This window comes from Ixodes scapularis, unplaced genomic scaffold (assembly GCF_016920785.2).
Source record: "Ixodes scapularis isolate PalLabHiFi unplaced genomic scaffold, ASM1692078v2 PGA_scaffold2__306_contigs__length_199485367, whole genome shotgun sequence".
Taxonomy (NCBI): Eukaryota; Metazoa; Arthropoda; class Arachnida; order Ixodida; family Ixodidae; genus Ixodes; species Ixodes scapularis.
In genome coordinates this window covers 151,045,896-151,062,475 of record NW_024609857.1, presented here as the reverse complement: position 1 = coordinate 151,062,475, position 16,580 = coordinate 151,045,896, and the positions used below count along the sequence as shown (strand labels likewise).

At 42.5% G+C, this 16,580-nt stretch overlaps 2 protein-coding genes across 2 annotated transcripts in view; one reads left to right on the top strand and one right to left on the bottom strand.

Annotated features, from left to right (window-relative positions):
• The first annotated feature begins 148 nt into the window (after nt 1-148).
• On the top strand, nt 149-6,610 carry LOC8030446 (charged multivesicular body protein 2b). The gene is made up of 8 exons (XM_002401241.4): nt 149-373; nt 457-548; nt 1,077-1,118; nt 3,951-4,052; nt 4,129-4,179; nt 4,300-4,402; nt 5,977-6,083; nt 6,152-6,610. Exons 1-8 carry the CDS (start codon nt 340-342, stop codon nt 6,257-6,259), a joined length of 639 nt encoding a protein of 212 aa, XP_002401285.1. The 5' UTR covers nt 149-339; the 3' UTR covers nt 6,260-6,610.
• A 1,195-nt stretch (nt 6,611-7,805) lies between these two features.
• The window catches only part of LOC8030447 (spermine synthase), a 32,709-nt gene continuing 23,934 nt past the window's right edge, over nt 7,806-16,580 (bottom strand). The window contains exons 8-12 of the mRNA XM_040500888.2: nt 12,766-12,855; nt 11,904-12,015; nt 11,686-11,765; nt 11,256-11,371; nt 7,806-7,940 (exon numbers count right to left, since the gene is read on the bottom strand). Coding sequence (XP_040356822.1) covers nt 7,907-7,940; nt 11,256-11,371; nt 11,686-11,765; nt 11,904-12,015; nt 12,766-12,855 — 432 coding nt within the window. The 3' untranslated portion in view covers nt 7,806-7,906. The remainder of the gene's footprint in view (nt 7,941-11,255; nt 11,372-11,685; nt 11,766-11,903; nt 12,016-12,765; nt 12,856-16,580) is intronic.

The window sequence follows — 16,580 nt, the reverse complement described above, 5'->3', positions numbered from 1 at the left end:
GTTGGGTTTTCCTATCCACGATCAACATCCTACCGATGATACCCCTTTCACGAAATAGACCTTATAATATTTTAGTAAAATTATAGTATATTTACGAAGTGTCACGTTGCGTGTATTTTTGTGTCGGTAGTGATGAAATCATCATCATGAAATTTCCTTGAGTTGTTGCCTTGTTGACGTTGTTGCTGGCCGAGTGACTAATTGTTTGCACGGGATAAATCGAGTGTATTTAATTGGCACTTTCATATACTTTCTGATTATCTGTTTTTTATCCCGTATTTTTTCGCGCGTACTTCGTTGATCAGTGCGTGCATGGTCAGCTGACAAAGGGCCTTAGCTATGAGTTTGTTTGGGAAAAAGGTCAGCCCGGCTGGTAGGTTTGATTTCGAAGCTATGATGGTGTCCACTTCTGAATTGCGCGATTTGTCTGACGGCGACATTGTTTTACACTTGCAGAACAAATGCGGCAACAAAACCGTAACCTCCGTAAAGCTCAGAGGGATATCGAGAAGGACAGGCGTGATCTGGAGAGGCAAGAGAAGCAACTGGTAAGCAAGAGACTGCTATCTTTCCCAGGGGTTTCCCCAGAAATTGAAATTAGGACGAGTTGTCTAAATTCTTTTTCTTTTTTTTTTCTTTTTTTTTTTTTTTTGGGGGGGGGGGGGGCATTTTTAGAAAAAAAATCCCTACACACCCCAGGCGGTGTGTAGGGCAGAAGGGTTTGGATTTGGGCTAGTTGGTTGAACATGTTTAGGGGTTAAAAGCGCTTAAAACGACGGACGAGTAGGAGAGAGACACACCACAGAGCGCTACTTGCAACTCGTGTGGTTTTTCCAATAATAATCCAGTTGCAAGTAGCACTCTGTGGTGTGTGTCTCTCCTACTCGTCCGTCGTTTTTAGCGCTTTTAACCCCTAAAAAAGGTGTGTAGGGGATTCACTGCTCTTTCCTTATGCCCGTGCCCGTAAAACGTGAAAATGTTTATTTCGCATAAAAATGGGCATCTTTTTCAATGGGTGGTGCACCTTGAGACTAGTTCAATCAAACCTGACGTAAAGTCTCCATTCTTTTTCGCAGGAGCTCGAAATCAAGAAGGCTGCCAAAGAGGGAAACAAGCAGGTAGGTCATATTTCAGTGCTCGTATTCTAAGTACAAAGGACGAGAAAAACTCCTGCTCTCTCAGATCCTCTTGCAATATATGGATTGTTGGTAGTAATAGTATGCTTTATTTCCCAAAAATACAAAAAGTGCCATGCAAGGCATTGTTCCAACAGGCGTTGATTGACTAATTGCTTAAATATATAATGGCACAAAGACTATCAAGGCTATGCGGAGTGCAAGTTCGCCTGCTTTTTGAGCAGGAGCTGCAGTGACATGAAAACACCGAGCTCTGATTGGCTACAATATGTGGGTAGACCTCAGTGGCAGCTATCATTGAGGTTTATCCACTATCCCTTTGTCAGGGCCATTCAGAGCTCGGCGTTCTGACGTCAGTGTAGCAAGCTTTGCAGGAAGCAAGCAAACTTGCGTCTTGCATAGTAATTGTGCTGTGTGTATCTTTAGACAACCCGAAGTTAGTCAGCCCCAATGGGTGTATAGTGTCTCTGTCACAGACCTTGTGCAGGTTACTTGCCCGTACAAGTGACTCAATGGCGGAGCTAGGGTGCCTTACGTAAAAAGCTTATACAGCCACTGCAGTCATTGTCACTGCTGGAGTGAAGTGAAGCAATACATGGGTTGCACTGACATCACATCAGCAGCCATTGTCAAGTACTTTTCTACTTTATGTATACCTTCTGCTGCTCATATTCCACACCTCCGATTTTTTTTATTCTTTTTCTTGGCAAGAACAAATTAGAATTACTATTGGTACAGTGTGATGAAGTCACATGCAAGTCAGGTATTTGCATCTACACCTAGCAGAATTCAAGGAGATAAACAAATGAAAAAGCCCCTAATGTATAACAATCAGAAGCAAATTTGATTCAATTCATTTCAAACTACTATAAAGGAGACATTAAAGACACTTATGTTTTAAACCACAAATGACGATGTCCCCCATCAAAACAGGCACTTAGAGCAACCCTAAATTCAATGTTTACTCGTTTCCTGTGGTCACATTTGTTTATTACGGTGCACACCACTCAGAAACCATGGCATAAGTCACAAAAGATGAGCTTACACTATTGCTTTTTTACCTGTCCAGAGCTTTTCTATATATATATATATATATATATATATATATATATATATATATATATATATATATATATATATATATATATGCTCAAATCACCTTTCTGTAGCATTTCAAACTTGCCTGTAGCTAATTGATCATTTACTATGTTCCCATTATTGCCTTTGTAAACAGACTCAAAAGAATGTCACAAAATTTTTACATTGGTAAATAATCTTGCTAAGTATAACTTGATATGATCTAATTTTTTAGATGGTTTTCTTTTTACCGGTTGAGATATTCCCAGAAGTCGGTTTCTACACAAATTTTGATGCAGCCAAAATGATTAGATGGAGAATATGGACCCTAACCAAAAGTTTGCTAAGCAGTAACCCCGATGTTTCAAGACCAGTTCGGTCCCTTGTTCATGGGTGAGTAATGGAAAGAACATGCATTGCTTAAATGCACAGACAGATGTATGGGGCTTTGCTGACATCATGCAGTTCCGAGGCGTAGATGCTGGGCAGAGAGCCTGAAGAAGGATTCACGTTCTTCTTTGTGATTGGATAAACCAAGACTCAACGAAGAGCCGCTTTTGCCAATTCCTTTCCAAGGCCAGCACGGTGCCGTTTTCAAAGTCGACTATGTGGTCGGTTGCTTCTACTTCCGGACATCGTAGCTGTGTCGTGTGTTAACTTGATGGTCCAAGAAGTCACCGTTTTTAAAGTATGAATAAAAGAAAGACTTTATTACGGTTAGATAAGGTTAAAACAATGACAAAGAGTACATTGAAAGGTTTCCGACGCGAACGTCTTCCATCGGTGCCTGGAAGCTGAGTGTGTTCTTTCACCCTCACGGCCAACGCCCATAGCCCGCGGAGGTGGTTGCGGCCCCGCGGCAGCAGACGCTCAGCAAACGATCGTCCTCCTCTCCTGTCTGAGCACCCCTCCTTGCCAGAGGTATAAACACAGCTGGCCCCCGTCGGAGTTGCGGTCTCCCCCTCCATGTCCGGGGTCGGAACACATTCACAAAGAAAAATAAGGCGCACTGTTGTATGTTATTTTAACACGTGTAAGCCCCTCTGCATAGTTCTTACTTTCGCCAACGTATGAGGCCGGGCAATCTCTACATGGTATGCAGTAGACCAAACCTTAGCCATCGCCTCCCCCCCCCCCCCCCCCCCCCCCCCAAAGAAAGGGCCAAGGTTTGTTCTTCCGCATACCATGTAGAGATTTCCCGGCCTCATACGTTGGCGAAAGTAAGAACTTCGCAGAGAGCCTTATGCAACACAAGCACGATGTCCGGAAGAAGGATGTGGAGGCAAGGGCCCTCGCAAAACACGTAGAACAACCGGCCATACAGTTGACTCCAAAAACAGCACCATGCTGGTCTTGGTTTATCCAGTGAAATAAAGGGGAACATGAATCATTCTTTGTGCTTTCTGCCCAGCAGCTATGTCTCGGGACTGCGTCACGTCAGCCCCATACATGCTCTCATCACTCACCCGTGAACAAGAAACTGGTCTCGAAACATTGGGTTACTGTTTATTAAACTTTTGGTTAGAGTCCCTATTTTGCGTATAATTTCTATTCCTAATCAAGTAGAGAGCTGCGAAACATTTACCTTCAAGCCAGAGTGATTGCAAGGTTCTTTTAAGAGATAATCAATATATTAGTTTTAAAGAACCATATTTTAAGAATTGTGTTTTGGGGGGCGGGGCATGAGATATGTGTAGATGTTAAATATATTTATAGTTTGTTTTGATGTATTAACAGGTATGCACAGTGCTAGCAAAGCAGCTTGTGCAGGTGCGGAAACAAAAGGCACGTACTTACACCGCCTCTTCTAAGGTTCAAGCAGTTGGGGCACAATCCAAGGTGTGTCTGCTTTTATCTATGATTATAATCTAAGCATAATGGAACTGGATTTGTAATGGTTGGCTTTGTTTTCCAGACCATGCATGCTAATGTGAAGCTTGCAGATGCCATGGCAACAACTGCAAAAGTAAGCAAGAGTAGTCATTGATTTACATTGGTTGATTTTGTTAATTATAAAGGTTGCCTATGAATGCCTACTGCTATACACATAATACAATTGAACTACCCTCTTCTTTTTTTTTTTCAGACAATGGGAGAAGTGAACAAAAGTATAAAGCCACAAGATATTGCAAGAACTATGCAGGAGTTTGAAAAAGAAACCACAAAGATGGGCATGACTGAAGAAATTGGTGAGTGTATTGTTGTTAACCTTTTTCACCACGTTTAAAGGGGTACTCCGCCGATTTTTGAGCTACCTCAACTAACTATATTTTCTGACTCCCCTGCCTTTGCCCTTTCTGGTATGCTATTTATATCGCGAAATTCATAATAGTTATTGCGAAATCGGCAAATGAAAATGATGCAAAAACAAACATTCAAATATACCCGCCCTTTTCAGGGCCGTGACGTCACTGGAAGTTTAGCTTGCCAGTCGGGCGAGCAGTCTAAAAAATAGAATATGCCAATCATTTGTTCCGTGCTGGAGCGCGGGGACTGGAGCGAGCTTCCAAAGCATTCATTTGATACCATGAAACTGCTTCGAATCAGTTGGGAACAAATTCTACAGTCCAAAGAGTGAACCTCTGCACTTCCAATGACGTCACTTTTTCATTGTTGCCAGTAGAGACTTTCAGCTTGAAAAACACTGTGAGGACTAAAATTGTAAATTCAATAACTTCGTCAAAAAAAATTATTTTGACCTAATATTTGGGATACCATTTTGGCGATGTTGTTTGGCGAGTTTAGCAAAATTTCAAGCAAATCGGGGACCATGAAGAAATCGGCGGAGTACCCCTTTAACCTACTATTCATATAACATCTAAACTGACTGAATATCATTGGATAAAAAGCAATCAGAACCAACTGGTACCCTGACTGTACTTTCTTTAACATCTGCATATACTTTATGTGAAAGGAGTCTTGTTTTAATAATGGTAGTAATCTTTGTATTCTTGGACACAACCACTTTAGTCTCTTGTTTTTTGCCCCTGCACATGAAAGGAAAGGGGGGAGGAGGAGGGAAATTAGAAACCCTAAGTGCACTTACACAGAAATAAGGTTTAACCAAAGTATGACAATAATGTGAGCTGATGGCAGTGCATAGAATTTGTGCTGTAGACCGGTGTGATGTGGAGAAAGGACACTATATCGAGTGTTTCGGCACACTTTCAAAAATTCCTAAAAATGGGGTGGTTAAAAAAATAAAAGAACTCTTTACGGGAACGGACTGCCAGCCATGCTGGACGTCAGGGATCACAACAAACATAGAATTCCCAAAGTAACAAAATTCAAAGCTAGGTTAAAGAAAAAATAAAGCCAATTAATTTGGCGGCAGTTACGAATCGGTTGTTCCCAAGATTCTGCCGCCCTAGGCAGTTGCCTGCTCTGCCGATTGGTAAGTCCGCCCCTGCATTAGAGTACTCTGGGGAACCCATTGTGGTGGCAACTGAACATTGAAGCAAACTGAGTATCAAGTTGCCTGAAATTGCGTGAAGTTTGTTGAAAATAGAGCAGACTCAATATTATTTTTTGTAACCTGGTGCAAATATAAAAGTCGGGCACATATCCCCTGTTTGACGAGTGTAAGCAAAAAAAAAAAAAATGTTGTGTAAACATTTATTGTTATATTTAAATTTAGAAGGCTGCATCTGAGTCGGCTGGTGTGGGGGAGAGTAGTTCCAAGACCTCAGTAAATAAACGTGCACCACAGCCTTGAAGAAGCAATGTAGCTCATTGATGCTTTATTCATTATCTGTGCCATCAGTGGATGACACACTCAACTCCATCTTGGACGAATCCGGGGATGAGGAGGAACAAGACGCCATTGTCAACCAGGTGCTGGATGAAATTGGAATTGAAGTTTCTGGAAAGGTGAGTTCTTTGTTCTTGTTTTTCTTCTTCCAGGGTTTGCACAACATTGAACTGTTCTTCTTGTGCAGATGGCGAATGCTCCATCTGCCATGTCGGATCCGCTCGGCCACAGCTCGAAGGCCAAGCTCCCGTCAGACGATGAAATCGAGCGTCAGTTGGCTAAACTCAAAACCTAGGTCCTGTTCTGTGTCCCCTGGGTTTCCTTTCAATTTGGAGCTGCGTCGGCAATGTATTTTTTTGGTTCTTTTTGTATAATGATAATTGAAAGAAAGGCTCTGGTAACAAAAAGGTTTTTTATTCTAGCATCCCAGCCTCACTTTAAAAAGAGAGTTGTGAATTTATTTGCTCTGCAGATATTGTAAATGCAGGTTTATAATCTTGATAATTGTTGGATACTGATGCTAGTCTTGCTGGCAAATAATATTCGTCATGAAACATTTTAGGGCATCAGTGTTTTGCTCGATGCTGTTGTACATAACCTAGTATTTATAACTATTTTTGTCACAATAAACTGGATGGAAACAAAAGTTTGCTGCATGTATTGTGTAGATTTCTCAACTTGGGCAGTAAATCGTATTGAAATGTGCTATTTTTAATTTAAAAAAAGGTTTTATTTTGGCCAAGTCATTTTTTACAGCAGGTCCTTGTTCTTCCCTTTTATTGGTACAGTGTATCTACAGGGCAATGCAGTAAATCAGATGCAAGTCATCTAAACCATTGAGGAAGAACCCCCAAAGAACTTTAATTGTAAATACCGTAGATTATTAAAAAAAGGATTGCCGACAGTTTGATATTTTAGTCCCATGTTCCAGGAGCAAAAAATCGGCCATCGGATGGCCATAAAAACACGAGTCTCCTGTAAGGCTCTTCAAAATATTAGGCAATGGAGAAAATTGGTCATCTGCATTATGTCCTTATTCTCACCTCTTTTTATTCACATTCTGCACATTGAAAAACGCAGCGAAAGGGCCCAATCACGCACCTGATTTCGCCACCCCACCGTCTCCTTCCACACAATAAAGTTTGTCTGCTGTGGTCACTGAATGCCAATAGACACATGAACGCAGCAGCTGAAGCCATCAACAGCTGCGCCATCTCTTGAATGCCGTGGGCTACCGACACGGCAACACTATCTTGGGCTCTAAGCTAGGCTTCCGTCAAACAGACCGTCTGGACACCCCTCGTTTCGCTCAGGGAAACTCATAATCTCGAGCCCAAGCATGGACCAAGCCTAGTCGGAACTGCAAAGGGATCACCAGGCGACCGCTTGTCTACCTCCACAATAGCACGTCTGACTTCGCTGGTGTTGCCACATTAATTTTAGCAGACAGCATTTGGAAGGTGGCATCGGCTTTGGCTGGCTTCAGGTGCTGCATTTGCACGTTCCTCCATAAAGACACTACCCGTACCAGACGGACTTTATCGGTGGGGTGGTGAGTTCAGGTGCATGCTTGGGCTCCTTCACCACGCTTTTCATTGAACGGATTGTGAACAAAAAGTATGAAATAAAAACTTAATGCAGATGGCTGATTTTTTCCAGTGCCCAATATTTTCACAGGCCTTGCACGAAAAGTGATTTTAGCTTGCAATTTGAGCGAAGTTTCTTGTACTGCAACATGGGGCTAAACTACCCATGTGCCGGATCGCCTACCATGGCTAAATGCTCACATCTAGGAAGGAAACTTGTGGAACAATAACCACAATTGGTAATGAAGTAGCTCAGGTCTAGGTTGGCTGTGCTGCAGTATGATGCACTGCCTCCAACAATGAGTGGAACGTGTAACCACAACAAATAGAAACCTTTGTCTAATGTTGCTTGAATATCATTCCAGTTTCTTGACTTCGTAAAACACCCAGCTGAATATATGTCAAGGAATTTCTACGTCACATTAGAAAATGCGCAAATGAATGAACTAAGTTGCTAGTTTATGGAGCCTCAGTCCTGATTTCTAAATCGGTGTGCCTACAAAATATTACTAAATTTTGTACCTGTCAACCTACCTAAAAATGATTGCTATTTTCTGGCGAACACTGATTTATAGCTTCCCGAGTTCCGATGACATTGCATTTTTACAGGCCTGCTAGTTTCGCATTATTCTGTTCTTTATTCTTGCACCTAAGTTTTGCTGATCACCATCTAGCTCTGTGAAGATAAACATTGTTGAGGTTCCTTCATAGGACATGGATTTGTGGATTTGCAATGTCAGTGTTATCACCATAAATAGGGAGAGTGCTCTTTTAATGCAATAGCATTCGTCAGCAAGCCCCCCCCCCCAATTTGTGGACCTTTATGGCCTCCTCCTTTTCAGTTTCCCCACTATATTTGGCAGGAAAATTGATGTCGCAGGACCTAAAGACAAATGCAGGTTCCCCTCTAAATTTAGTGAAAGAATTTACGTCGTGTGACCTACCATGCACCAATTCAGTTTCCCCGCTATATTTGGCGGGAAAATTGATGTCACGTGAGCTGACATCGCATGACCTAGGCACCAATTCATGTTCCCCGCTAAATTTAGCGGAAGAATTTACGTCACGTGACCTATGCACCAATTCAGTTTCCCCGCTAAATTTGGCGGGAAATTGATTTCACGTTACCTGACGTCGCATGACCTAGGCACCAATTCATGTTCCCCGCGGTAACCGGACAAAAGCTCACCGGACAAAAGCTCACCGGACAGAAGCTCACCGGACAAAAGCTCACCGGACAAAAGCTCACCCGTTTTTTGACAGACCCGGACAAAAGCTCACCCCTTTTTTTGACAGACCCGGGCAAAAGCTCACCTCGATTTCTTTTTTTTTCCTACCCGGGCGAAACACGGGCTGAAATAAAGTGCGGACGCAATGGACATTGGACCATTTTTAGGAGAACTTGTACCTCATCCACCATTGAGTTGCGAATTTTTTTAAAAATACCTTGAAAGAGCGGGAGTTCGGCCTTTTGGAAAAGTACAAGACAAATGACCAATTTAAAAAAAAAAAAAATTGTGCGGGATTTTAGATAGGCTCGGGTTACTTCCACCACAGCTTGTTCCACAAGAACCAACGTTACTAGAACACTCAGTTGGGAAACTCGCCGTCGAAACCTGAGCCGTTGGCGTCCACCGAGACCGAGCTAAATGCGACAACAGCGCCACTCTTTTTCATTTGTCTGTACTATGGTTACCTCGAGCTTTTTGAAAGCCTGTTTTTGCGTAAAAACAAACGGAAAAGACTCTTTTTGTATGCAATTTATTGGAGTTTAGTACCAAATGATGGGCGCGTGATGTTTTTATCATCTTTAGTTCGCAAGGTTTTGCGGAACAATTAATATTGTTTTCATACAACCATGCCTCAGCGGGCCTTTCAGGTAGCACGTCCTGACCTAGGTGCATTTTAACGTCAGTAGCTGAACGCGGCGCGTCCGCCGGGGAGACGGGGGTGGCACCCCTGTAACCTCTACTGTATCTGTTCTTAAGCCGAAGTAGAAGTCACGTGCAGTTCTTCGAGAGGCCGCTGTGAGAGAAATGGTGGCGTTGTGTTCGTCATTAGCTCGGTGCTCGGAGACAGATTGGGGCCACTTTTTCAAAGCTGTCTCTATGGGAGTTTCCCAACTGAGTGTTTTAGTAACGTTGACAAGAACTAACCACCAGGGAAAAGTCTACCGGTGACATCGGCTACCTGCTGGACTATTTTGATTGCACGTATTCCATCTGCGGCGGCACCCAGAGCGAATTCTTCCCTTCGCCTGACCCTGCGTCGACGGCGACCGGAGTTTCCCCCGGTACGGTGGAATATGTACGACACCACTCTTCAAGATAAAGACCGGATGAGCAACACCTGCGAAAACTAGAGTACCGGGTTCCAGAAGCTCGTCGGCCACGCCCATCCAAGCTTCGTGAGGCTGATTGAATGCCTAGAGCAAAATCAGGCGCTCGTTGCCACGGCATTGACAAAAGCCCGGAGAGGTGAGCCCACCGTAAAGCGGGTGCGAAAAATTACTCTGCACCTGCAGAATCGTCTTAGAAATATTTGCGAGGGCTTGCATGTACATCGAGATCTACCAAGACTGCTGGAGCTATAGTGGGGGCTGCATTCGCTTCTAACCAATCGATAAATAAACTTGTTTCTACTAAAATCAACAAACCATACGCCTGTCAGATTTAATTTATCGTTGCCTTTTTGTGTCGCACGCATGCACCTAAGTTGTCCGCACTCCTGTGAAGACCAACATGAAATTTTCTCGTGGTGAGCTTTTGTCCGGGTCTGTGAAAATATGGGTGAGCTTTTGTCCGGGTCTGTGAAAAAATGGGTGAGCTTTTGTCCGGTGAGCTTTTGTCCGGTGAGCTTCTGTCCGGTGAGCTTTTGTCCGGTGAGCTTTTGTCCGGGATTCCGAAGTTCCCCGCTAAATTTAGCAGAAAAAATTGACGTCACGACGTGTGCACCAATTTAATTTCCCCACCAAATTTAACGGGAAAATTGATGTCACATGACCTGACGCCCCATGGCCTAGGCACTAATTCAACTTCTTTGCTAAATTTGGCGCAAAACTTTACGCCACGGACCTATGCATTACCGTAAATTTAGCGGAAGAATTGACGTCGCGTTTCCCCGCCAAATTTTGCGGGAAAATTGAATTCAGATAATAAAGTGTTTACTGAAAAGTTTCGTCGTCGTATTCACAGTGAGCTCATGACGAATGCTATCGCAATTTATACAACCAGCAATAGGAGTTTCTGCAGCCATATATTTTATCAAGATGATATAACAATACAATGGAGAAGCACCTGGATAGTTCATAACCCTCTTTCGTAACAATTGGTTACTTTTGGTTAAACCTGTCACTCAGAGTGACCGCTTAATTTGAAAGGTTTTATGCAGGCCATGCCGAGAAACAGGAGGAGTGGAGAGCGCACGGAGTCATCAGAACGTTTGGATCTCGCATTCAAACGTGTTCGACCGGTGCTGTGGAGACAAAGGCATCTAGCTTTAGGCCTACCCACTATAATCATTGCAACCAGAGCTCGGCGTTCTGACGTTCACGAGCGCTCTCGTCTCTCTCAATTTCTCGGCGCTAGGCTGTGTTGTATAGAATATGATCAAAGTGGTACTATTCTAAGGATAATTTAACGAAGATGCACGCTTTGCAACATTTAGTATAAATCTGTCTGATTTGAACACTGACAGAAAGGATACTCTTCCATGAAGGATGGAACATGTTCAGAATGCTTGGAAAATTCTACTTTAAAAGGAAGTTTGGTCAGGAGCTCTTCGTATGTTTCCAGTGCCGACGTGCAGCTGATTCCTATTGCCTGCACGGAAAGGGAGCAACAGACACAATTTTATTGCCTAAGCAGTTATTCACAGTATGACTCGGGCATTGTAAGAACCTAATTCCACAACCCTCCCATCTTTGCTGTGAAGGAGGTATAGTGCCACTTTATTTGGGCTGATACATTATTCCTATCGATGCAAATCTAAAGCGATGCCTACATAGAGACAGTCACTCATCTTTACAAACATTTTGCTCTGTTTCTTAGTTTCTCCGAAAGTTTTATTGTATATCGAGTTTTTATTTTCGCAAAAGGCTGTACTATTATTAAGGCGTGCATTCATGTGCACTTACATGGTTTAGAAATAGTCCATTGGTTTTCAACACTTGCAATCCCATGGTGACAATTTTCTTCACGAAGTCCCAGTGCTCTCCTGTAAACCAGCGTGTTTATAACCTTTATCACACTCGCGTTCGTAGTTGGTTCAGATATCCGTAACGTTGTTGGAAAGTAAAAAATAGTCGAAATTTCAGGCGACCGGAAAGTGAAGTAATAAATGCGGTTCAGTTACCTTGTGGCTCAGTGCTAATTGGAATATCGGTGAGGTCATTGAACACGATGTCGAACGTTCTGCCTTCTCCTATGTATTGTTGCATCTTCTTGACACAGTCGTCTATGATGATCTTCGAAAAAAAAAAGATTTTATGAGCAAAATTGTGATGTTTTTGTAACAACCGAGGAACAGTAATGACGCAAGAGTTGCTCACGGCTGGAGAGGAAACAATGTTCTTAGAAAAACTTTTTTTAATCGCAATTTTGAAATTTTCACAACCACGAGGAACTCGTCCCAAAACGTGGGAAATCTCTACCAATTAAAAAACAAGTATATTACTTAGCTTTTTTTTTTTTGTCATGTGCCATTGCTTATGGGTGTATTCATACTGTTTAAATGGGTTTATAAACAGGATTGCTCTTTTTTTGGCAATAACTGAAGTGTATTTTAAAGCTTTTCTTTTTACCCTATATTCGAAGCATATAATTAGCTAGTTGCAGCTTGGGTTAATTACCGTCCCCTCTTCGCTTTTGCAATGGTAATGTATAATAGCACTGCGTTATAAACATTATATTACCTTTAAATATACGATGAATACTTAAAAATTGCCAAAAATATACTGGTATAAATATAGTTTTAAACGAGAAACGCCCTAACAACCCGTGACCAGGGTGTTAAAGTTTGCCGTATTTTTTTTATTTTTTTTTTATTGAAGAATAAACATTTTACATATGAATGCAGATTCAAAATCAGCATTATAAAACACGCTTACTTGGGGGATTTCTAAGATTTAGATTTGTTAATGAGAAATACTTATTAAAATCTTTGTCCGCTCTTTGACTATCTGTAGACCGAACACGATTTGGCATTGGTTTCTCACCTCGTAATTATTTCCTTTGAGTGTGTCCAAAACATCACCACATGCACCTCGTAGATGTATGCGACAGGCATTAATGACCATTTCATCAATGTGACGACTTTGTTAAGGTGTGAATGAGCTTATTGTAATAATGGGCTCCACCTAATAGGAAATGGTCAACATACAGGGTAAAGTGGAAAGTGGAGCTAATTGATAAGATGACATGATATTAAAAACAGCGCACAAGCAGTGAGGAAGAGAAGAATACAGAGCGGAGATAACACAGACACGCGGGGTGTTCTTTTCTTGAAACTTTACCAACGCGTAAAAAAAAAAAAAAAAAAAAAAAAAAAAACCGTGAAAGCTACGCTAATGCGGTCCCTGCAGACGACTTATACGGCTAAACGTCGCAACACGTCCGATAATCTAACTAAATTTTCTTAATTCCTCTTTAGAAGTTAGGGAACATAAACATGTGGCTCCATTAGAAACTCGCTGAGCGTAATCGAAATAAATGACTAAATCAGAAAGTTTTAGAGAGACGGAACACGAGGGAAGCGCGGTAGAGCGCTAAAGTTACCACTCGTGCATCAGGCGCAAGGTTGGTGGTTCGAAAACGAGGACAACAAGAGACGGACAAACCGCGCGGGCGTCGCTTTCACACCTTCAGACACGAGTGGTAACTTTAGCGCCCCATCGCTCTTGTCACGCGCTCCAAGTCCTTCTAAAATGCACGGATTTAGTGACTTTCCATGACGCCGAGCAAGTTTCCAATCGTAGCCATATGTTTACCTCCAGGGATGGGCAGTATTTCAAATACAAGTATTTGAAAAACGTATTTCAAATACTTTGTGTATTTTGCATTTGTATTTAATTACAAATTGGATAATGTATTTGACGTGTGTATTTAGATACTAAAACGTGGGTATTTCAAATACAATTGTAATTAAATACAATATTGTGGGCGAAAGTACATCCCTCAAATTTATTGTCACGACTCATTTTGCTCATCCTAAGACGAATCCAAAGCTGCTCTTTCTTCATCTCAACGCCAACGGCAACAACAAACCAAGAAACTCTTTATCTCTTCATACACCAGTCCTGCGGCAGTTCGCGCCTCAAGGGGTGTCCAAACAGGACACTAAAAAACGCACGACTCCGACAAATCCTGAAAATTGAAGCGGACGCGCCCGCTTCAAGCCCGCTTCAATTTTCACGATTTGTCGGAGTCGTGCGTTTTGTAGTGTCCTGTTTTGACACCCCTTAACTCACCGCGGGCGCCTGGGCACGCCGGGCGCCCGCGGCATTTGCCTCTATTACGTTAAATAAATGTTATTGCCAAATTTACAATTCTTGTTTTTATGCATGTGGTTGTAAGATATAGTCTCCATTTTTTATTCGGCCATGGGGCTTTTATTCTTTTTCTCCTCCGGCTTTATTTTAAAGGCACTGTGCAGAGCAGGAAGAAAACTACGTTCTGCACCGAATGCAGTTGCAACAATAAAAAATTCTCTATATATAGCTATACTCTGTTTCACCTTATGATGTACCGCAGGAAAGGCTACAAGCGCGAGCTCCTTGCTCTAGGGTACATCTCGGCGGCACAAGCTCTCGTGCGTTAAGAGTAGCTCCCAACGCTATGAGCTCGCGCTTCTAGCCTTCGCTGCGGTACAACATAAGGTGAAACGGAGTATAGTGCTGCGCGTCTTGGTCGTCTCGATTCTTTGTTGGTCTATACCAGGGGTGGCCACGCTGACCCGGCCTAAGAGCCGCAAAGGAAACCACGAAACTTCTAAGAGCCGCTGAAAAAAAAAGGGGGGGGGGGGGGGCAAAACAAATACAGCTGCCTGGTTACCCCGAAAGCGTAAAAAAGCAGCTCGCGGGTCACAACTGCAATCCGGTAAAAATAACAATGAGAATGTTCCTGGTCCTTTGTGAACTTGAACATAACGTTTGTGACTAGTGGAAGCTATGAATGAGGTCAACCCGGGATTCCGCGACCTTCAACAAGAAACGATATGGAGGGAACATCCGTTACCTAAAGGGGACAAGCATCACCGGCGAGTGACAAAAGCCGCGAGACAGAACATTTCCTCGACCCCAAGCCAAAGTGCATGCATGTTTTGACTAGGGTGCCTTCATGTGCGAAGGCCCCCTAGTTTTGACAGTCCCTGTCCTTGATGCCTTTCCCCCTAGGGTCCGGCAAACTCTCTTGAACAATAAAAGAAACAGGATCTGTAAAAACATACGAGTGAAAAGCGGTTCGACTGTACGCATGGGGGGCACAAGGCTGCCAGACCGCAAGTTGGTCTTTATTCTGACATCCTTTCCATTTTCCTGGAGAAACGCGGAAAGGAACGAGGGGGGGGGGGGGGGGGGTTCGTACGAGGGATCCGCGAGCCGCACCATGACAAGCAAAGAGCCGCATGCGGCTCGCGAGCCGCGGTTTGGCCACCCCTGGTCTATACCAAAATGTAATCGACACAAAAAGCTGCTTGAAGCTCTGTACTTTTTTCACCTATTACGTCCAAGCTGATTACATTTTTTTTTAGATTATATTTCTATTACGTTACTAGAGCCTCGCACACTAACTCCTGAGTGTGCGATGCAAAATTAAAATGAGATAACCAAAAACCCGTTGCAGGTGCCCTGAAGTCGCTGACGCAAATTTTGAGAAATGTATTTGCAGGAGACCAAATACATTTGGTTGTATTTGTATCTTGTACTTAAATGCTTTTTTTGGAAATGTAATTAGATTTGTAATTAAATACATTTTTGACGAAGTATTTTGTATTTGTATTTCGATGTATTTTGCCCATCCCTGTTTATCTCCAATAATTAAGAAAGGTAATTAACAAATATCACTTAATGGCCGACGTATCTTGACGATTAGCTCTCTATAATGCCCCCAAGACCGTATAACGGTCTTGGAGGTATTAGAGGGACAGTTTAATGTCTTCTAAATAATTTAAGCGAACCATTGTATGCATTATGGGACTTTGGAGGTAAAGGATGCTGTCATTTGTTTTTAATAGTCTGTAAAACATAAAAACATTCAGTAAAAAATAAGTCACCACATGGAGCTACTCTTAATTGATCATGACCGACTAAGACTCTCAAAAAAAGCTAGGAAGATCCCAAATTGCACACTCTTCTGGGCCAATTTGTTTGTTGTTGGTAATTTAGGACGGCGAGAGCCCAAAGTAGTTGAGGTATAACTGAACTTTATATTCTTTGGCTAGGAACTGGGTGTTTTGGCTCAAAATTGCCAAGCAAGAGCCAGAGGGGCTTCACTGCCCAGTTGTTAGCTTGTCAACTAGCTCCTTTGGGCGTTAGCTCACGAGCAAACGCCAAAATTAGACTTCAATGCTGGTTGTTAGGTTGGTCGTTAGGATTACCAAACTTGAGCAAAGATAATCTTTTCTCTGGTGTACTGCTTGGGATGCCCTATATTGACCTTTACACATATTCTATAAATACGCAAAAATAAATTCACGCTTACTTTGTCGTTTCGGACGTGGAGGGTCAACCGCTACGAGTTATTACGAGGAACGGAGAATACTAACGCAAGAATAATATTTGTCCTGGAACTTGGGAAGATTCCTTTTTGCATTGTCATTACTTGGACAAATATTATGCATTCGAAGCAAAGACTTGTATTGGTCCTGCCGTCATCATGGCATGTTCATTATAAAGGAGACAAAGCATAACATTTCCAGTTAGCCGAAACCTTGTCTTTAAAAAAATGAATAAATAATATGACGAGTTCCGCAAATTGAGACATGAAGAGCAGCACGCTTCTCTTGGCTCTCAGTTTCGTCACCCATGGCATAACA

Bases quoted from the DNA above. Each gene is read 5' to 3' on its own strand.
- LOC8030446 (XM_002401241.4), top strand. From the start codon at position 340: ATGAGTTTGTTTGGGAAAAAGGTCAGCCCGGCTG. The intron at 549-1,076 runs GTAAGCAAGAGA...TCTTTTTCGCAG, and splicing joins AGAGGCAAGAGAAGCAACTG to GAGCTCGAAATCAAGAAGGC. The intron at 4,403-5,976 runs GTGAGTGTATTG...CTGTGCCATCAG, and splicing joins GGGCATGACTGAAGAAATTG to TGGATGACACACTCAACTCC.